General features: G+C 41.4%; 3 protein-coding genes across 6 annotated transcripts in view; 2 read left to right on the top strand and 1 right to left on the bottom strand.

Moving 5' to 3' along the window:
• fam126a (family with sequence similarity 126 member A) overlaps nucleotides 1-2,221 on the top strand; it is a 31,000-nt gene extending 28,779 nt beyond the window's left edge. For 3 of the 4 annotated variants that reach the window (XM_021324697.2, XM_012878903.3, XM_036145048.1), the window contains exon 11: nucleotides 60-2,221. In XM_021324697.2, coding sequence (XP_021180372.1) covers nucleotides 60-571 — 512 coding nt within the window. In that variant the 3' untranslated portion in view covers nucleotides 572-2,221. The remainder of the gene's footprint in view (nucleotides 1-59) is intronic. The other variant, XM_012878904.3, reaches the window with a different exon arrangement.
• A 1,289-nt stretch (nucleotides 2,222-3,510) lies between these two features.
• Nucleotides 3,511-9,560, top strand: tomm7 (translocase of outer mitochondrial membrane 7 homolog (yeast)). The gene is made up of 3 exons (XM_012878875.3): nucleotides 3,511-3,677; nucleotides 5,930-5,978; nucleotides 9,219-9,560. Exons 1-3 carry the CDS (start codon nucleotides 3,575-3,577, stop codon nucleotides 9,232-9,234), a joined length of 168 nt encoding a protein of 55 aa, XP_012734329.1. The 5' UTR covers nucleotides 3,511-3,574; the 3' UTR covers nucleotides 9,235-9,560.
• Nucleotides 9,561-10,477: 917 nt separating this feature from the next.
• LOC105937526 (interleukin-6) lies at nucleotides 10,478-13,378 on the bottom strand. The gene is made up of 5 exons (XM_021324705.2): nucleotides 13,293-13,378; nucleotides 12,977-13,188; nucleotides 12,519-12,617; nucleotides 12,279-12,422; nucleotides 10,478-11,410 (listed from the first exon to the last, which is right to left on the bottom strand). The coding sequence occupies exons 1-5, from the start codon at nucleotides 13,306-13,308 to the stop codon at nucleotides 11,192-11,194; spliced, it is 690 nt and encodes a 229-aa protein (XP_021180380.2). The 5' UTR covers nucleotides 13,309-13,378; the 3' UTR covers nucleotides 10,478-11,191.
• Nucleotides 13,379-14,186: the final 808 nt, after the last annotated feature.

The following is a 14,186-nucleotide window of genomic DNA, read 5'->3' as shown; positions in this document are numbered from 1 at the left end:
TTTGTTTTGTTTTTTTTTAACTTGAGTGGCTGTTTGTTTTCCCTCCCTCTGCCTCACAGACGCAGTGGATCTGGGTTCCCCGGATGAGCTGATGGATATATCCGAGGTGGACGAAGGGGTTTGGCCAGGCGCCGCGGGGCACGACATGACCCCGCCCACCATCACCATCAGCAACAGCACCACTACACTCAACCTGGGAGCCAAGGCCATGAAGAAGTGTCGGCTCGGAGGACGCAGCAGCAAGGACAAGGAGTCCGGGCCTCTGACCACGGGTCGGGCCGCGAGCGAGAACGCCGAGCTGTCCGTCAAGCGGCTAACTCTCACCTCCAGTCAGTCTGTGCCCAGGGCGGGCGCTCTCACCAGCCTGACGCGCACTGCCAGCGCCGTCTTCTCCCGCTCCTTCGAGCACGTGGCCAGCAGCAACCCCGCTCCCACCAGCAACCACGCAGCCTCCGAGGCGGGCCGCTATTCCTGCAGCCTGCAGGAGGAGGGGATGGGGTACCTGAGTCCCACGCCAAACCACACCCAGCGCTCCCCGAGCATTAGCATTCCCCTCGGCTCCGACCTTTGAGCCCTTTAAGACTCTTTTAAGCATAGGAACCCTCATCTCTGATCCTGTGATCTTGTGACCCTGTACCTGTGATCTGGAACTCCAAGCCATGCCAAACTGCATTTGACCACTAAAGTGTGAAGAAATACAGCCCCCCCCCCCCGCCCCCCTCCCTGTTTTCCTCCTGCGCTCCATCTTAGGCGTCTCTGGTTCTCTGTGCTGTACACAGGCTTCTCGTCTCGCTTCATTCAAACATGCAGAGCAGCTCAGTGAACGATGGAGGGTGGGCGTCGGGTATACCACCTTCAGGTTTCCTATTTGTCTTTTTATTTTTTTTAATTATTATTATTGTTATTTTTGAGTTGAAGTCAATGCAGGACATTTGTCCGCCGTCATAAAGAGATGCACTTAAAATGATCACTAAAAACAATGTCTGAAAATGTATTACACCTGCAATGTTTTACCCTGTTTTCCATCCTTTTGTGTCTGTGGGTAGGTGTACTGTATGTGTGAGCATGCATGTGTGCGTGTATGTTTTTTTTTTTTTTTTTTTCTTTTTTTTTTTTAGAAAAAGGCTGCTGATTGCTACAGTGGGCAAAGTGTGATCTCAAAATGTGTTTCTACTACTTTTATAATACTAGTAAATTCCTTCCCATAGCAATACAGATCCTTTCTATTCAGTATTTTTCATGTTTCCTCGGGCTGATCACTCCAACCTCTGTCTGCATTGTACAGCAGTTTTTAAAACGTGCTTCTGGAAGGTTTCTTGACTCGTCCCGAACTGCATTAAACGCCAGCCACCGAATAATCCACTAGTATGAATAGAATCAGGTCTTCTGTTTACAATCACACAGTATTCTCGCCCGTGACGGAGAAGCAATACTTTCCCTTCCACCTCGCTCCTTTCAGCACCTTCCTCACATGCCGCGTCGTAAACGGCAACTCTGTGATCCGCCGTCTTGAAGACGACGGCGGCGATGATTTACGTTTTTTTTTTTTTTCCGGGTGATGGATGATTGAGTATTGAATTTTGCACAAAGAAGCGCTAAATCAGTCCACGGGGAGCGTTGGTATTTTAATACGAACAAGAAGTTTTTTGACTCTTATTGTATTTTTTTTTTTTTTTTTTCCTAAGAGGAACATGCATTAAAGACTCCTTGACGTTTGTGTGATGCAGCAACCACACACGGCAGCAGGTTGGTTAGGTTCAACGACAAAGTCATTCGGGATTATCCCTGAACTGTAAGTGCACATGCATGACGGCGAGGCGTGTTTGGTGCGTTCTAACCCACCCCACCATTTCAGGTGTTTGTAGTACTAAAGTGACGTAATTCCTGCCTCCCTTCTTGTTCATTATTTCATCCTCGTGTCATCAGACATGCTAATACCAAGAAATGAATAAAAAAAACGCAAAACTGTCTGCTATAATTGATGTCCTAAGTCAAGCGATCATGCTGCTCCACCCTCGGTCTGTTTTACTATAGCTGTCGAGTGTCTATAGCTTGGTGGGGACGATACCAATCATGTTTCTTTGTATGTGGGTTTACAGTAAAATGGTTAAGCTATCCTTGTACATCATACTGTTCTACTAAAGTTGGTTATATTTGCCTTTCTATGTCTGAAAATAACTCACTGCTCCAACTTCTGGAAATAAAGTGTTTCTATATTTCACTTGCGTTCTCTGGGATGTTTTCTCTCTTCCTCCGCCAGCTAGGAGGCGTTCTCTGAAGAGCGCCCTAAACCATGGTATATGAAGTGAAGCATTGCATTGCTGCGTGTTTGTTGTTCAGACATTTGCTCTCGTCATAAGAAGATGTCATAGGCCTCTGGTTTTTTTAATATAAAAACTTAAAAATAACGTAAGATACCTGAGGAATGCTGCGCCAAATGCTGCTATGCCAAGCGAAAGTAGTGTCCAGTGCTATAGATTATGTTGGGGGAACTAATGCTACATTTTGATTGCCTTGGAAATCACTTAAAACTGTTCTGGGAATTAATGCTGCACCCTTTTCAAAATGTTGGAGATAAAGGATGACAATTAGCCGTATAAATCAATTATGTAATTTCATTTTATGCAGCCAAATGTGTTGACTGATTGACGCGGAAGCCATTAATAGAGCAAATAAACACTTTACCATGTTTTATACATACATGGTGGCACTGCTATATAGGACTAATGACTCTCTGAGTCAGAATTGTGACTTCAGGGGCTGGTCGAATTGACGTTTGATTTTTCTTCAAACTCTGAAACACTTCTGAGTACAAATGGGTGCACCATAAAGTGCTTGAAGCTGTGGTTTTTTTAGCCACTATTGCACAATTAAGTTCCCGTATAGTGAAACAGGAAGAGACTGCTGAAGCAAAATGTATGTCGAGATCATTGCCTTGCAGCATTAAGGGCCTGGGTTCAAATCCTGGCCTGTAGTCTTTCTTTCTGCATGGAGTTTGCATGTTCTCTCTGACTTCCACCCACAGTCCGAAGTCATTAAGTGGTCTCTCCAAATTGCCCTTAGGTGTGCGTCTCAGGCCCTCTGATGGCACCAGCAATGCATAGATAACAGCCCAATACACGGTTTTTGGTAATTAAAATATTTTTTACACATGTGAGGCTTCTTTTCCCATATAAAACATCAAATTCTTTTTTTTTTTCTTTTTTTTAACTTAAGAGCATTGTTTATATTTAACATTTGATACAGTGTTTTACAGGAGGAAAAAATTTAAAGTGGGCAAAAGTGATTATGTTATGATGAAAGAAAGTAACTTAATCACTAAAAGAGACCGGGCAAAAACTATCGCGAACATGGTAGATCAAATGGTGCCTCCCAAACTGTTTGTTTAACAGCCGGGCAGCTCTTTAGATGCCTTTAGCTTATTCCAGCAGGACGCGCAGTAACGCCTCTGTCCGCTGGGTGGCAGCAGCGGGGAAAAGTCGGGGAACTTCAGCCAGTTTCTTTTTCCTCTACGTTTCTTCCTTCTTCCTGTCCTTGGTAGGAGCGTCGGGATCTTCGCTGTCAGGACAAACACATGGCTAAGCTGAGCAAGGAGACCAAGCAGCGGCTGCAGCAGCTGTTCCAGTGCAGCCAGTTTGTTATCCGATGGGGGTTCATCCCCACCGTGCTCTACCTCGGTTAGTATACAAGCGAACGGAGGGAGGGGAGAAATGAGACACGCACGGCTAGCGTGGGCTAATTAGCATCTACACGTTAGCCTTTGACTGAGAGTTACTGAGGGTTTCTTCTTTGCTTTTTTTATTTATTTACATTTAAATGTGACGTATTTATAGTGTCGTTGTGGCTTATGCTAATCCGCGCAGAGTTATGGGCCGACCACAGTTCATGAGCCAAAATGTGGACAACACTGGTCCTCCTAAATCAGGACTTGAGGGGGTTAAAAAAAAAATAAATCAGTCCGACTGTAGTCAGCAGTAAAGATGAGGAAGTTGAGAACTTTGCATGGCTGTGTTGTGGGCAGTACTAATGGGGAACTTGAAGCTTTTGCATGTGTGAACCACACATCCACCCGGCAGGGTCTTCTCTGACTTCAGCATGTTGGAATCACCAGCGATGACGTCACAGTTTCTTAACTTTTTTTTTTCGGATTCAGATTCAGACATACTTTAATGATCCCAGGGGAAAATTACTTTTTTCCTTTTTCTTATTCCTACCGCTGGTTTGAATTGTTAAAGCAAAAAAAAAAAAAAAAAAAAAAAAAGCAATTGGATTAGTAGATTTTACTTGAAATTTTAAGCAATCAGAGAAATTGACCTTCAGGACCTTGTGAAAGTGTTCAGACCCCTTGAAGCCCTAAATGTTTTGTCACGATTAAGCTTGGACGATATAGGGGAAAAAACGTATTGATAAAATTCAAATCATATTCATCGATAATTATCAACAAATTCAAAACATATATTTAAAGTGCAGCCCTGGCCCTTTTATGATGTAGCTTAGCTACCGATTTTAGATACAGAACACACACTGAATTCAAACTCAACCCTTTATTCAACCAACTTTTTAACAAATCTAGAAGTTTTTATAAAAGAATAAAAGAACACGTGCTCTCTGTCTGATCTCTTTAAAGGGGGCGGAGCTTGGTTCCTGGGTCTGCGTTGTGATTGGTTGGGAGGATGTGACTGCAATATTAATCTACATTGCTAGAATGCATAAGGAAGGAAAACTGTTATTCTATTACATTTTTTATTGACCCTATTTTTTTTTTTTTTTCTATCATCGATATGCGTTTATCGATCAATATATATCGTTATTGAATCACCGTCCAGCCCTTGACACGATGCAAACACACTTTGTGACGTGATGGGCCAATACAGGGTGGTGCATAATTACTAAGTGGCAGAAAATTATAATTTTTTTTTTAAACATTTTGAAAGCTGTAGCTGGTGCATACGTTCAGCTGCTTCTAGTCATATTCCTGAAATGAAATTCAGCACCAGCTGCCTTGAGAAGGCGTGTAGTCTGTTAGCACCGTCCACCTATCGGTAAGTGAATAAGTATTAATGTGGCCGTTGGGTGACGGGCAAGAAACCGCACCAGGAAGTAGAGACTGTGCTGCTGTGATTGCAGTGAAATCACGGCGCACCTCAGATCTTGTCAAAAAATTAGCTCAGCTGTGTCTCTTTTTCCCTTTCCGCTTCATAACTAGGCTCTAACTTTGTTGTTGGTCTTTTACACAAACCCCAAATAGACGTTTCAGGTTGTCATGTGACAAAAACAGCAGATTTCTTAGTCTCAAATAATCCACAGATGAGAATGTAATACCGCGCAGGGCTGCACAGCACATTGCGAGTTTATCGTTTTCATAATGTCGCAGTTTGGATTTATAGGAACAGTTTCTCAGAGTTCAGTAAAGCAGTTTTGCTTGGGACTATCAAGTGCTTGTTAGTGAGTCAAATAATATAAAAGTCTGTGACTAAAACTCCAGTGAAAGTAATATAGGGAAGCCTTTTCCCTTGAGTAAAAAGTGGGTTTTTTTGTGTTTGAAGGAATCTCCTCCGTTTTCAAAGCATCTGTTATTTCAGGGTTGACTCTGTAACGAATCGATCAGACAGTAAATATTGGAAACACTGTTTCTCACTCATAATGACCTGCTGATGTTTTGTGCGGTGTTAAAATTAAACACACAGTTGATCTTCAGACCTTATGATTTGAGCTTTTCCATTTTTATATATATATATATATATATATATATATATATATATATATATATATATATATATATATATATATATATATATATATATATATATATATATATATATAAATTAAAACATTTAGAGTCGAATGAGGTGTGAACTAGAGTCTTTGTGACTGTCATGAGTAGATGAGCTTTTATTTTAGATCTTCTCTCTCTGGTTGTGATCGACAGGTTTTAAACGAGGAGCAGATCCGGGCATGCCTGAACCAACGATTTTAAGGTAAGGGTTCAATTATCGGGAGGTTTGTATTGAAGTGCGTGAACCAAAATGAAACCAGTTGTTCCAAAATGTTAACTTAAGCCAACTGGGAAGAAAACACAAATGTTTTATTACTGCAAATGTACGCTAATCATCTATTATTACAGTCGACGTCACGCTATCTATTAAATCTATTTACATTATTTTGATTTTGTTGGTTAGACTTAAGCAAACATTTCTAGTAAATGCTGCTAATTTTGATAGTTTTATGTTTTTATTGAGCAGACTAACACAGCTACTCGGCATTGTTTTTTTTGCAGTTGGACCTTTATTATGCAGGATAAATCTAACAAATCTCATTTTCAACAGACGTGTTATTTACAATTCTAGTTTCCACAACATGTCTGTCCATATTTTTCGTGCCTGAAAATATTTCTAAACAGACGCGTTTTCTATCTTTTAAGCAAGGTACAAATAGCATGCCTTCTTTCAGCCAGCTGACCCGTAGTGTGCAGCAGGGGCAAGACAGGCAGTGTTTCTCCGCTCTATGGTGGCTCCAGGATAACTCTGGCACTTCAAGAAAAGGACTTTTAATCGAGGGAGCGGCTGAATGGGAAGACTAGCGACTTCCAAGCCGTTTTTAAAATCCTGGCCCTCACAAAATACGGAGGGAAAAACTGGCCTATATTTTGGGAAACGAATTCAGCACAAAAAAAACGTCGTCTCTCGGTGTAAAAGGAACCGCGCAGACCAATCGCATGGAAGTTAAGGCACCCCGCTTGGTACCTCTCAGCCAACCAAGTCTCTTCATCCCTGACGGGGAATATTGCAACTACAGAGTGCAGTGAAGTCAGATGAGAGAGGAGCAAAGTGAAACAGGAAAAGGCGAGAGAAACAAAAGGAGAGGAAACCCTAAACAGAGAGCTGTTATTAAAATACAGCAGATATCCCCGTTGAGATCATCTGCCATGAGAAGAAGTGAAACATTGACCTAGGATGCGCCGGCCCGGCTGGAGGAAGCCGTGCGGGGGTTTAGCTGTGGACGGGTCCTCTGACGTGCGTGACGACGCTCAGCGGCTGAGTTTGTCAGGTTTTGTGTGAAGCCCTGCCAGGTGTCTCTGCACTCCAGACCAGTCACAAGAGGAGAGGACATCCACCTGGCCATTAAGATGCTATCAGAGGAACGGAGCCAAAACAAAGCAGCTTCAGTGACCGTAGATGGAGCTCTTGCTATGACTGGGGGAGAAAAAGGAGCTGCTGCAGGACCGAAAGAGGCCAATCCTGACCTCTTGGCGTACGGTTGCGTCATTCATCAAGCTGTCCTCTGTGCATCCCCCGTCAGAGGAGCATGTTGAGCTGAGGATGATGATGATTGATGATGATGCAGGGCTCTGGCCAGCGCATTATCCTGAGATTAGACCGTTACACTCATAGCGTAGCGGTCAGTACGACGCGGATGTCAGAGAGCAACATAGAAAAGTCAGTAAAGCTCTCGACCATACATCAGCGCAGTTACAGACCTCCAGAACAAGAGCTAAGCTAGCTCTTATTAGCTTGACCACGCTGCACGACACAACGCTCCGCTGCTGGAACTCTATGTAGTCTGAGGGATTTTAATAGAAAAGCAACACTAAGTGCAGTCCTGCTACATAAAAGCCGGTTTATGAAACTAGAGAAAAAAAGAGGGTGAAAATGATGTTCGGCACGAGAGCACAGAGCTGCAGATTCACAGGATGTTCCTCAATGACAACCCCTGGATGTCGGCATGTTGTAATCCTGACCATCTCATATCGTCATATCACCCACTCCTAATCGAATGCTTCAACTTTCACCTGAGTTTCTCTCATGTAATTATTATTCAGCCGCACACGTCATTGGGTTAGCCGCATTAATGTTTGCCACTATTAACAAGGGAGGACGACACGGGGATTTACCAGCTTTGTACAGTAAACAAATCCTCCCAGGGTCACCGAAGCAAGAAAGCAGCGGAGACGTATTCTCTGGCTCTCCTTGCAGTCTGACGGAAGGCAAATTTTGCTCCTTTTATTTTGGCGATGACTCTGAATAAAAAAAAAAAACCCTGCTTTGATGTGTTTAGCCCAGTTTTAAATGCTGACATAAGCCTGGCACATTCATGTTGAAACCGCCACAAAATACTCAGAAGAATTCATTCAGAGTTCACCGTCGATCTTTTTTTTTTTTTTTTTTTTTTTTGCACAAAAAGATACTTATTATGTAAATAGAAAGTCATTTCTGTTTGGAAATACTACCGTGTGCTGACTCATCGAAACCAGTTGCATTTCCCTGAGTGGAGCGTGATCTCATACCGCACTACTTTGCCTGCAGCTGGTGCGTTAAACCTTGCGCTTGCAGCAACTAGTGCATCGTATGGTGTCTGAAATTAGTCGGAAGCAATTTGAATGAAGACAATCTGGGTTTTCTTTTTGCGGAAGTGCAAACCGAATACATTTGTGCGCTTTGTAACCGGATGAGGCATAAGAAAATAATGTTCTGTGAATACTCTGAGCCAACGTTGGTGTCCTACTTGTAATGCTAGCCACATGTGTCGGTATCAGTGATAGATGTTTGAAATAGCCTTAAATCAAAGGACAACTATTCTGAAAAGCAACTCCAGTCTTCTGGTAAAGTACAGTGGAGGATCTGTGATGCTGTGGGCCTGTTTAATCTGTATGTCATTCATTCTTTGTTTTTTTTTTTATTGAAACCAACATTAAAAAGAATATAAAGTTTTTTTTTTCTGAAATTCTTTTCATAAAATAAATATAGAGAAACGTAAATCAGTTCCCTTTTTAATTTTAATTAGCTTCTTGGCCCATCAGTACTTTTGGCTCAAGTGACAAAAGGTTGGGACGGCACCTGATGCAGAGAGAGAGAGAGAGAGACTGCGTGAACGGGACTGGTCAAAGCTTGTGAAATAGTTGCAGCTTTACTAATTGCTCTTCTATTGGCAGGAAGGGATTATAGATAGCATGTAGCGCAGTTGTTACAATAACTAAGCCTCAAGTGAATTTGATAAAACATGTTTTGTGATGAGAGCTTTTTCCCCCTAAAGATTACATGTACTTAAATTAAATGTTGAATTTTTCCGTTTTTTTTTTTCTATTATAGCAATAAAAGATTTTCTTGATTAAAGCACTGCATGCAACGATTGCCTCGATGTGTTTTCACATGTTACATAATAGACTAACCCGGGCTCTAGCCACTTTTGTCACATTTTGCCTTCTCTGTTTTTCCCTCTAGTTTGCTCTGGGGTTGAAGAGCAGCTTCACTCGGCCATTCCCCTCCTCTCATCCGAGACCATGTGACGTGTTGTTTAAAAGGCCAGGAAACCGACCCCATCACTCTCCTTCCTCTGTGTAGATCCTGCTGCCTAATGTCTGACAGCTATGGAGCAAACGGTTCAGGGCGCAGAGAATAATTGTACAGAGAGTAATGCTGCTCTGGGCTTCCATGTGTCTAAAGTTATGCGACTGTCTTGCTGTACTCCTGATGTTTTGGTTTGGATATATAGAAGGATTCTGGTTTCCTTTTTTTTTTATTTGTAATTTAAAAGTTCAAACAATAAAATGTAAAAGGAATGTCTTTTTTGTGTTGTTTAATTTAAGAACTGAATTATGTGGAATGTTGTGTGTTTTAAGACAAGAACTCAGACCCAAGGAGTGATTCACACTCCTTGGGTCTGAGGTTTCTGTACATACATTCATGGGTACAACTAATGAGGGTTCGTTATTATAATAATAAGCGGACAATCCTTTGTCCTTTCAATGATGATACACACTGCCAATATTTGGCATAATGTCCCCCAGCAATCTCTTGGCATAAATTCTGGTTGGATATTTGAGCAATCTTTTTGGCAAAACGGGAAGAATTCATTGAAATGAGGGTCCGTTTGGCTTTTAGAGTACATTTTCCAGTCTGGTCCAGCTAAGGAGTGTTGGGAAGGCCGTTATAGGAGGTTAACGTAAGTCCTGCAAAGCCAGTTTTGATGTTTGTGAGATAATTATCTTCTTGAAATGGCCAATTGTGTCCCAACTTTTAACCATCTGACCCAGACTTTCAATAGGTTTAAATATTTAGGGACAATTTGAAAAGTTGCAGGAACACCCACAGGGGGAATCAAAAACACTTTGTGGTAAGAGGTTTATTGGTCAGATCAGAAATATTGACTCCAGCCACAAGTATGTTTGTTTAAAAGTAGAAAGTAGTGAAGGTGAGGTATTTAACCCCCGAAACACCTTACAAATGACTAAGCATGGTGGTGGTAGCATCATGGTGAGGAGCTGTTTCATTCCCGTTAGAGCAGATGTATTGCTCAAATATGCTCAGCACTTTTACATCACGACCCAAATCAGCAGACGGTCCAAACTTGGATACGATTAGTTGATCAACCAAGGTGCCGATGCCAAACTCATCAAATCGTGGTTTAGAATTTAGAAAGGAAGCAAACGTCAAGCTTCACTTCTACTCCAAAGTCATAGGTGATGCATTAAATAGTTAAATAGCAGGAGCCTGCAAGGCTGCCTATCAATTAAAATGTACGTCAAATGTTGACCCAAAGTCAGGCCAAAAGCTTGAGAATGGCTACAAAATGTGTGCAGTTTCTCTGCAACCTGCTGAGGGAACTTTACCAAAAGATGAATTGGGATATATGTCTAGATTTGTGTCTGTGTGTAAAGTTTTAGCCCTTTTGTGCCATAGAAATGATAAATTATCAGTCCATCCTAAAAAACAAAACAAAAAAAGTGTTTAAACGATGGGATAATCGGTCCCATTTCCAAACCTCCATTGAACACTCACGACGGCTCAGTCTGGGATAAAGAAAAAGCTCTGATGCTTCATATGAAGAAACCTGATTCATGTTGTTAAAAAAAAAACTTCTTTATTTTTGCATGTAACAAAATATTCCAACAGAAGTTGAGAAATTATTTCTTAGATAAAGAGATAATTATTTGTATATAAAAAGAGTTACGCTTTAATTTAACAGGAATTCACTATAAAGTACACGTATTCAACAACTATGGCTTCTCTAATAAATAAAGTATTCTATTTAATATAAATAGGTTAAATATGTTCTGTATAAGTGAGTGACTAACTCTCTGGCTTGAATTACTTGCATTGTCCACCACAGAAGACTCTCACAGCCCTGAGAAAAGTAAGAACGGCCCTAGTCTACCTGAGCTATTCCTTAAAACAAGCTAGTCTGCTTTCGTCTCTTAGAGATTCCTGATTTGCGTCCCATGCATACGGGCCGCGTGCTTTTTAGACACCCACTTCTGGTACGATCTTTTGCCGTCGACTAGGAATATGTGGATTGATTTAAGGATCCTGTGCGCCATCATCTTTCTGTAGAACAGATCTGGCCGGTCAAGCTCCTTCAGCAGCTGCTGCTCCTCGCTGCTGGTCGGAGCCGCGACGCCATCTGCGTTTCTCATCTGTGGGACGGAAAATGGCGCAGGTTAATTCAATTCAATTAAATTTTATTTATATAGCGCCAATTGATGAAACATGTCATCTCGAGGTTAGAGAGATGCAGCAACCGGTGCGGGGTCCTAATAAAGAAATACAGGTGCATATGCAAAAGAAATTTACACTTTATCCTTCCACTTAACTTTCCTTGGGTAGCACTCCGGCTTCTTTAGCATTTATGTTTGTGAGGCTGGCTATTGGAAGGTGCAGCATTCAAATGTTCTTAGGTATTGGGTTTTGGGGTTGGCTTTGTGGCTGTAAGCTTTAATTCTCAAATAAAATTAAATAAAAAAATCTGCACAGGATGAGGTTTACTTTTTGAACTGAATAACTATAATAAATGAAGCTTTTCAGCAATACTCTTAGTTTATTGGGTTGCGCCTGTGCTCTTAAGCAGATTTGGCCTCGTTACCAACAGGAGGCCCCACAGAGCACGGGAATGTGACAGATTTCATTTCATCACAAACAGAGTTGTGAAATCTGATGGTATGAAGGCGCCTAAATCAAACTATTCAGAGCTCGTATAGAGCTCCTTAGATGGGCTCTGCTTTACCGCATATTAGGAAATATATGTTAACCAAAAAAATTAGATTAATTAATTCATCTAAAGCACCAAGTGTAATTTGATTTACACTGTTTTGTTTTTTAACCTCGTTTTCCTTCTACTTGTCACAACTCTGTAATTAGGTTATGTTTAAAATCTTTTACTCATGTTGCGTTTGTGCTAATTGTTTCTTTACAGGGTCTAAATTCAAAAGTGCGTCGAAGTAAGAGACGGAGATGAACGGCTGCACACTTTTCCGACTTAACTTTTCCGCCCCAGCGATGACTTACTTTTGCTTTTATCTGTGTGATCAGCTGAGGGATCCCCGCTTTGACCGCAGCCACGATGGAGCTGTTGTGGTACTCCCTGTCCACGTGCTTCAGGAGAACCGTGTAGACCAGCATGCCATGGGCCAGGCTCTGGAGACAGGCCTCCTAGAAAATCCCAGGGAAGCGCGGTTAGATTTTTACTTTATTAAAAGAGTCAAAAGGATATTTGAAAAAAAAAAAAAGACAGGGGATCTGACCCACCTTGCTTAAGGTGCAGTTTGGGCATTTAGCTGGGAATGAGCGAGGTTTGTCTTTGTCCAACAAGTCATACTTAACGTTTCCTTGGAACTCTTCGTCAAACTGACCAAAACAAGCGATGACATGAAACCGATCAGATTAATTTCAGCGACAAATAATAACAATAACAATAATAATAATAATAATAATAACAATAAAAAAAGACTAGATGCAATGAATCAGATGTTTAGAAGTGACTCCATCAGATTTAGCTTTATTGGCCAAGATTTTGTGCAAGAACAAGCAATTTGAATTTTGACTCTTGCGCTCACAGCCTGTACACATTAAGTATAATTATATAAACTTTAGAGGTAACAAAAAAAATTAATTAAATGAACAGTATTATGTTTTTTTAATCTAACGAGAAATAGTGCAAGAAAACAAAATAAATGTAACATCATAAAGAAAAAAAGACATCTCACCTCCTGCTGGTGGCTTTCGGTGGATTTAAGGACTCGTTCCCAAATCTCTATGATATTACTCTCCCTCGGCGGGTCTGAAATCCTCCTGTCCTCCTCTTCCTCACCTGAGGCCTCACCTTGAGGGAGGTCAGTGGGTGTGACCTCCAGCGGAGCTCCCTTGACGCAGAGCGGCAGGGCGGCTGCCAGCATCACGGCGGCGAGCAGGCGGAGATCTGCGGCAGAGAGCCGGTTAGAGCATGAATGAACGAAAATAATGAATGAGTGGAAAGAGGAAGAGCCGGAGCCCCACAGGAAGCCGCTTTTTGCAGTGACTTACTGAGTTTAGAGGACATGACGCGCTGCTGGGAAGCACTGGTTGAGTTTCCTCTGAGGCTCGGGGCTGTCGGAGCTTGAAGGACTTGCCCCGTCTTCGAGATGGGCCCTCATTTTATATCCTTCAGAGGCGAGGGATTTTCCAGCAAGACTGCCTCCATGCATCGGGTTTGCGTGGTGGCGGCGACTATTCATAATGAGATATTTAATGAGGCTGGCCCTCAAAGTGATTACAAAGCAGACAACCCAGAAACTACACCATCTCATCCTAAATGTTTTCTGTCTGACCTGAAGGAAAACTAAACTGACATAAATATGAGATCAGTCTTTTGCTATTATTACAATAATAAAGTTAATGACAACAATATTAGGGAAAAACAATCATTTCAAACACACAGCCTAAAAGCGTTGAGCACTAACATAACTAAAAAAAAAAAAAAAGAAAAAAAAATCCCAAAGATATTTTCAGCCCCCATAATTTAACTCGGAAATCCTCTCAAACCCAACATTTGCATAGTTTTCCAATGACTTCTGCTATGCTGTTTAATTAACATATAAATATACATTCTTCCCCTTTAGATCAGTTGAAATGCTCAATATCTATCTCAAGGTGAGCATATACTTTTAAAGATATAGTTTGCACATGTAGTGACTGCTAGACACAGACCCTAAAAGACTTGCAGCTATAACTGCAGCAAAAAGTGAAAGTATTGACTCAGGGGGTTGAATGATGTTGCACAATGCCCTAACTTATTTGTAATAAAATAAATCATGCATAAATTTCTTTCAAGTTCACAATTGTACACCACTTTGTGTTGGTCTTTTACACAAAATTCCAATAAAATACATTTATGCTTGTGATTGTAATGTGACAAAATGTGGAAAGGTACAAGGGGTA

This window comes from Fundulus heteroclitus, chromosome 13 (genome assembly GCF_011125445.2).
Source record: "Fundulus heteroclitus isolate FHET01 chromosome 13, MU-UCD_Fhet_4.1, whole genome shotgun sequence".
NCBI classification, from domain to species: Eukaryota; Metazoa; Chordata; class Actinopteri; order Cyprinodontiformes; family Fundulidae; genus Fundulus; species Fundulus heteroclitus.
The sequence above is the reverse complement of the archived record's forward strand: the minus strand, read 5'-3'. Positions and strand labels throughout refer to the sequence as shown.

Excerpts from the sequence above, each read along its gene's own strand:
- LOC105937526 (XM_021324705.2), bottom strand. Across the intron at positions 12,618-12,976 it reads CCGAAAGCCACCAGCAGGAG|TTTGACGAAGAGTTCCAAGG; the intron begins GTGAGATGTCTT and ends TGTTTTGGTCAG. Across the intron at positions 12,423-12,518 it reads CAAACTGCACCTTAAGCAAG|GAGGCCTGTCTCCAGAGCCT; the intron begins GTGGGTCAGATC and ends GGGATTTTCTAG.
- tomm7 (XM_012878875.3), top strand. The coding sequence starts at position 3,575 with ATGGCTAAGCTGAGCAAGGAGACCAAGCAGCGGCTGCAGCAGCTGTTC. Across the intron at positions 3,678-5,929 it reads CCCCACCGTGCTCTACCTCG|GTTTTAAACGAGGAGCAGAT; the intron begins GTTAGTATACAA and ends TGTGATCGACAG.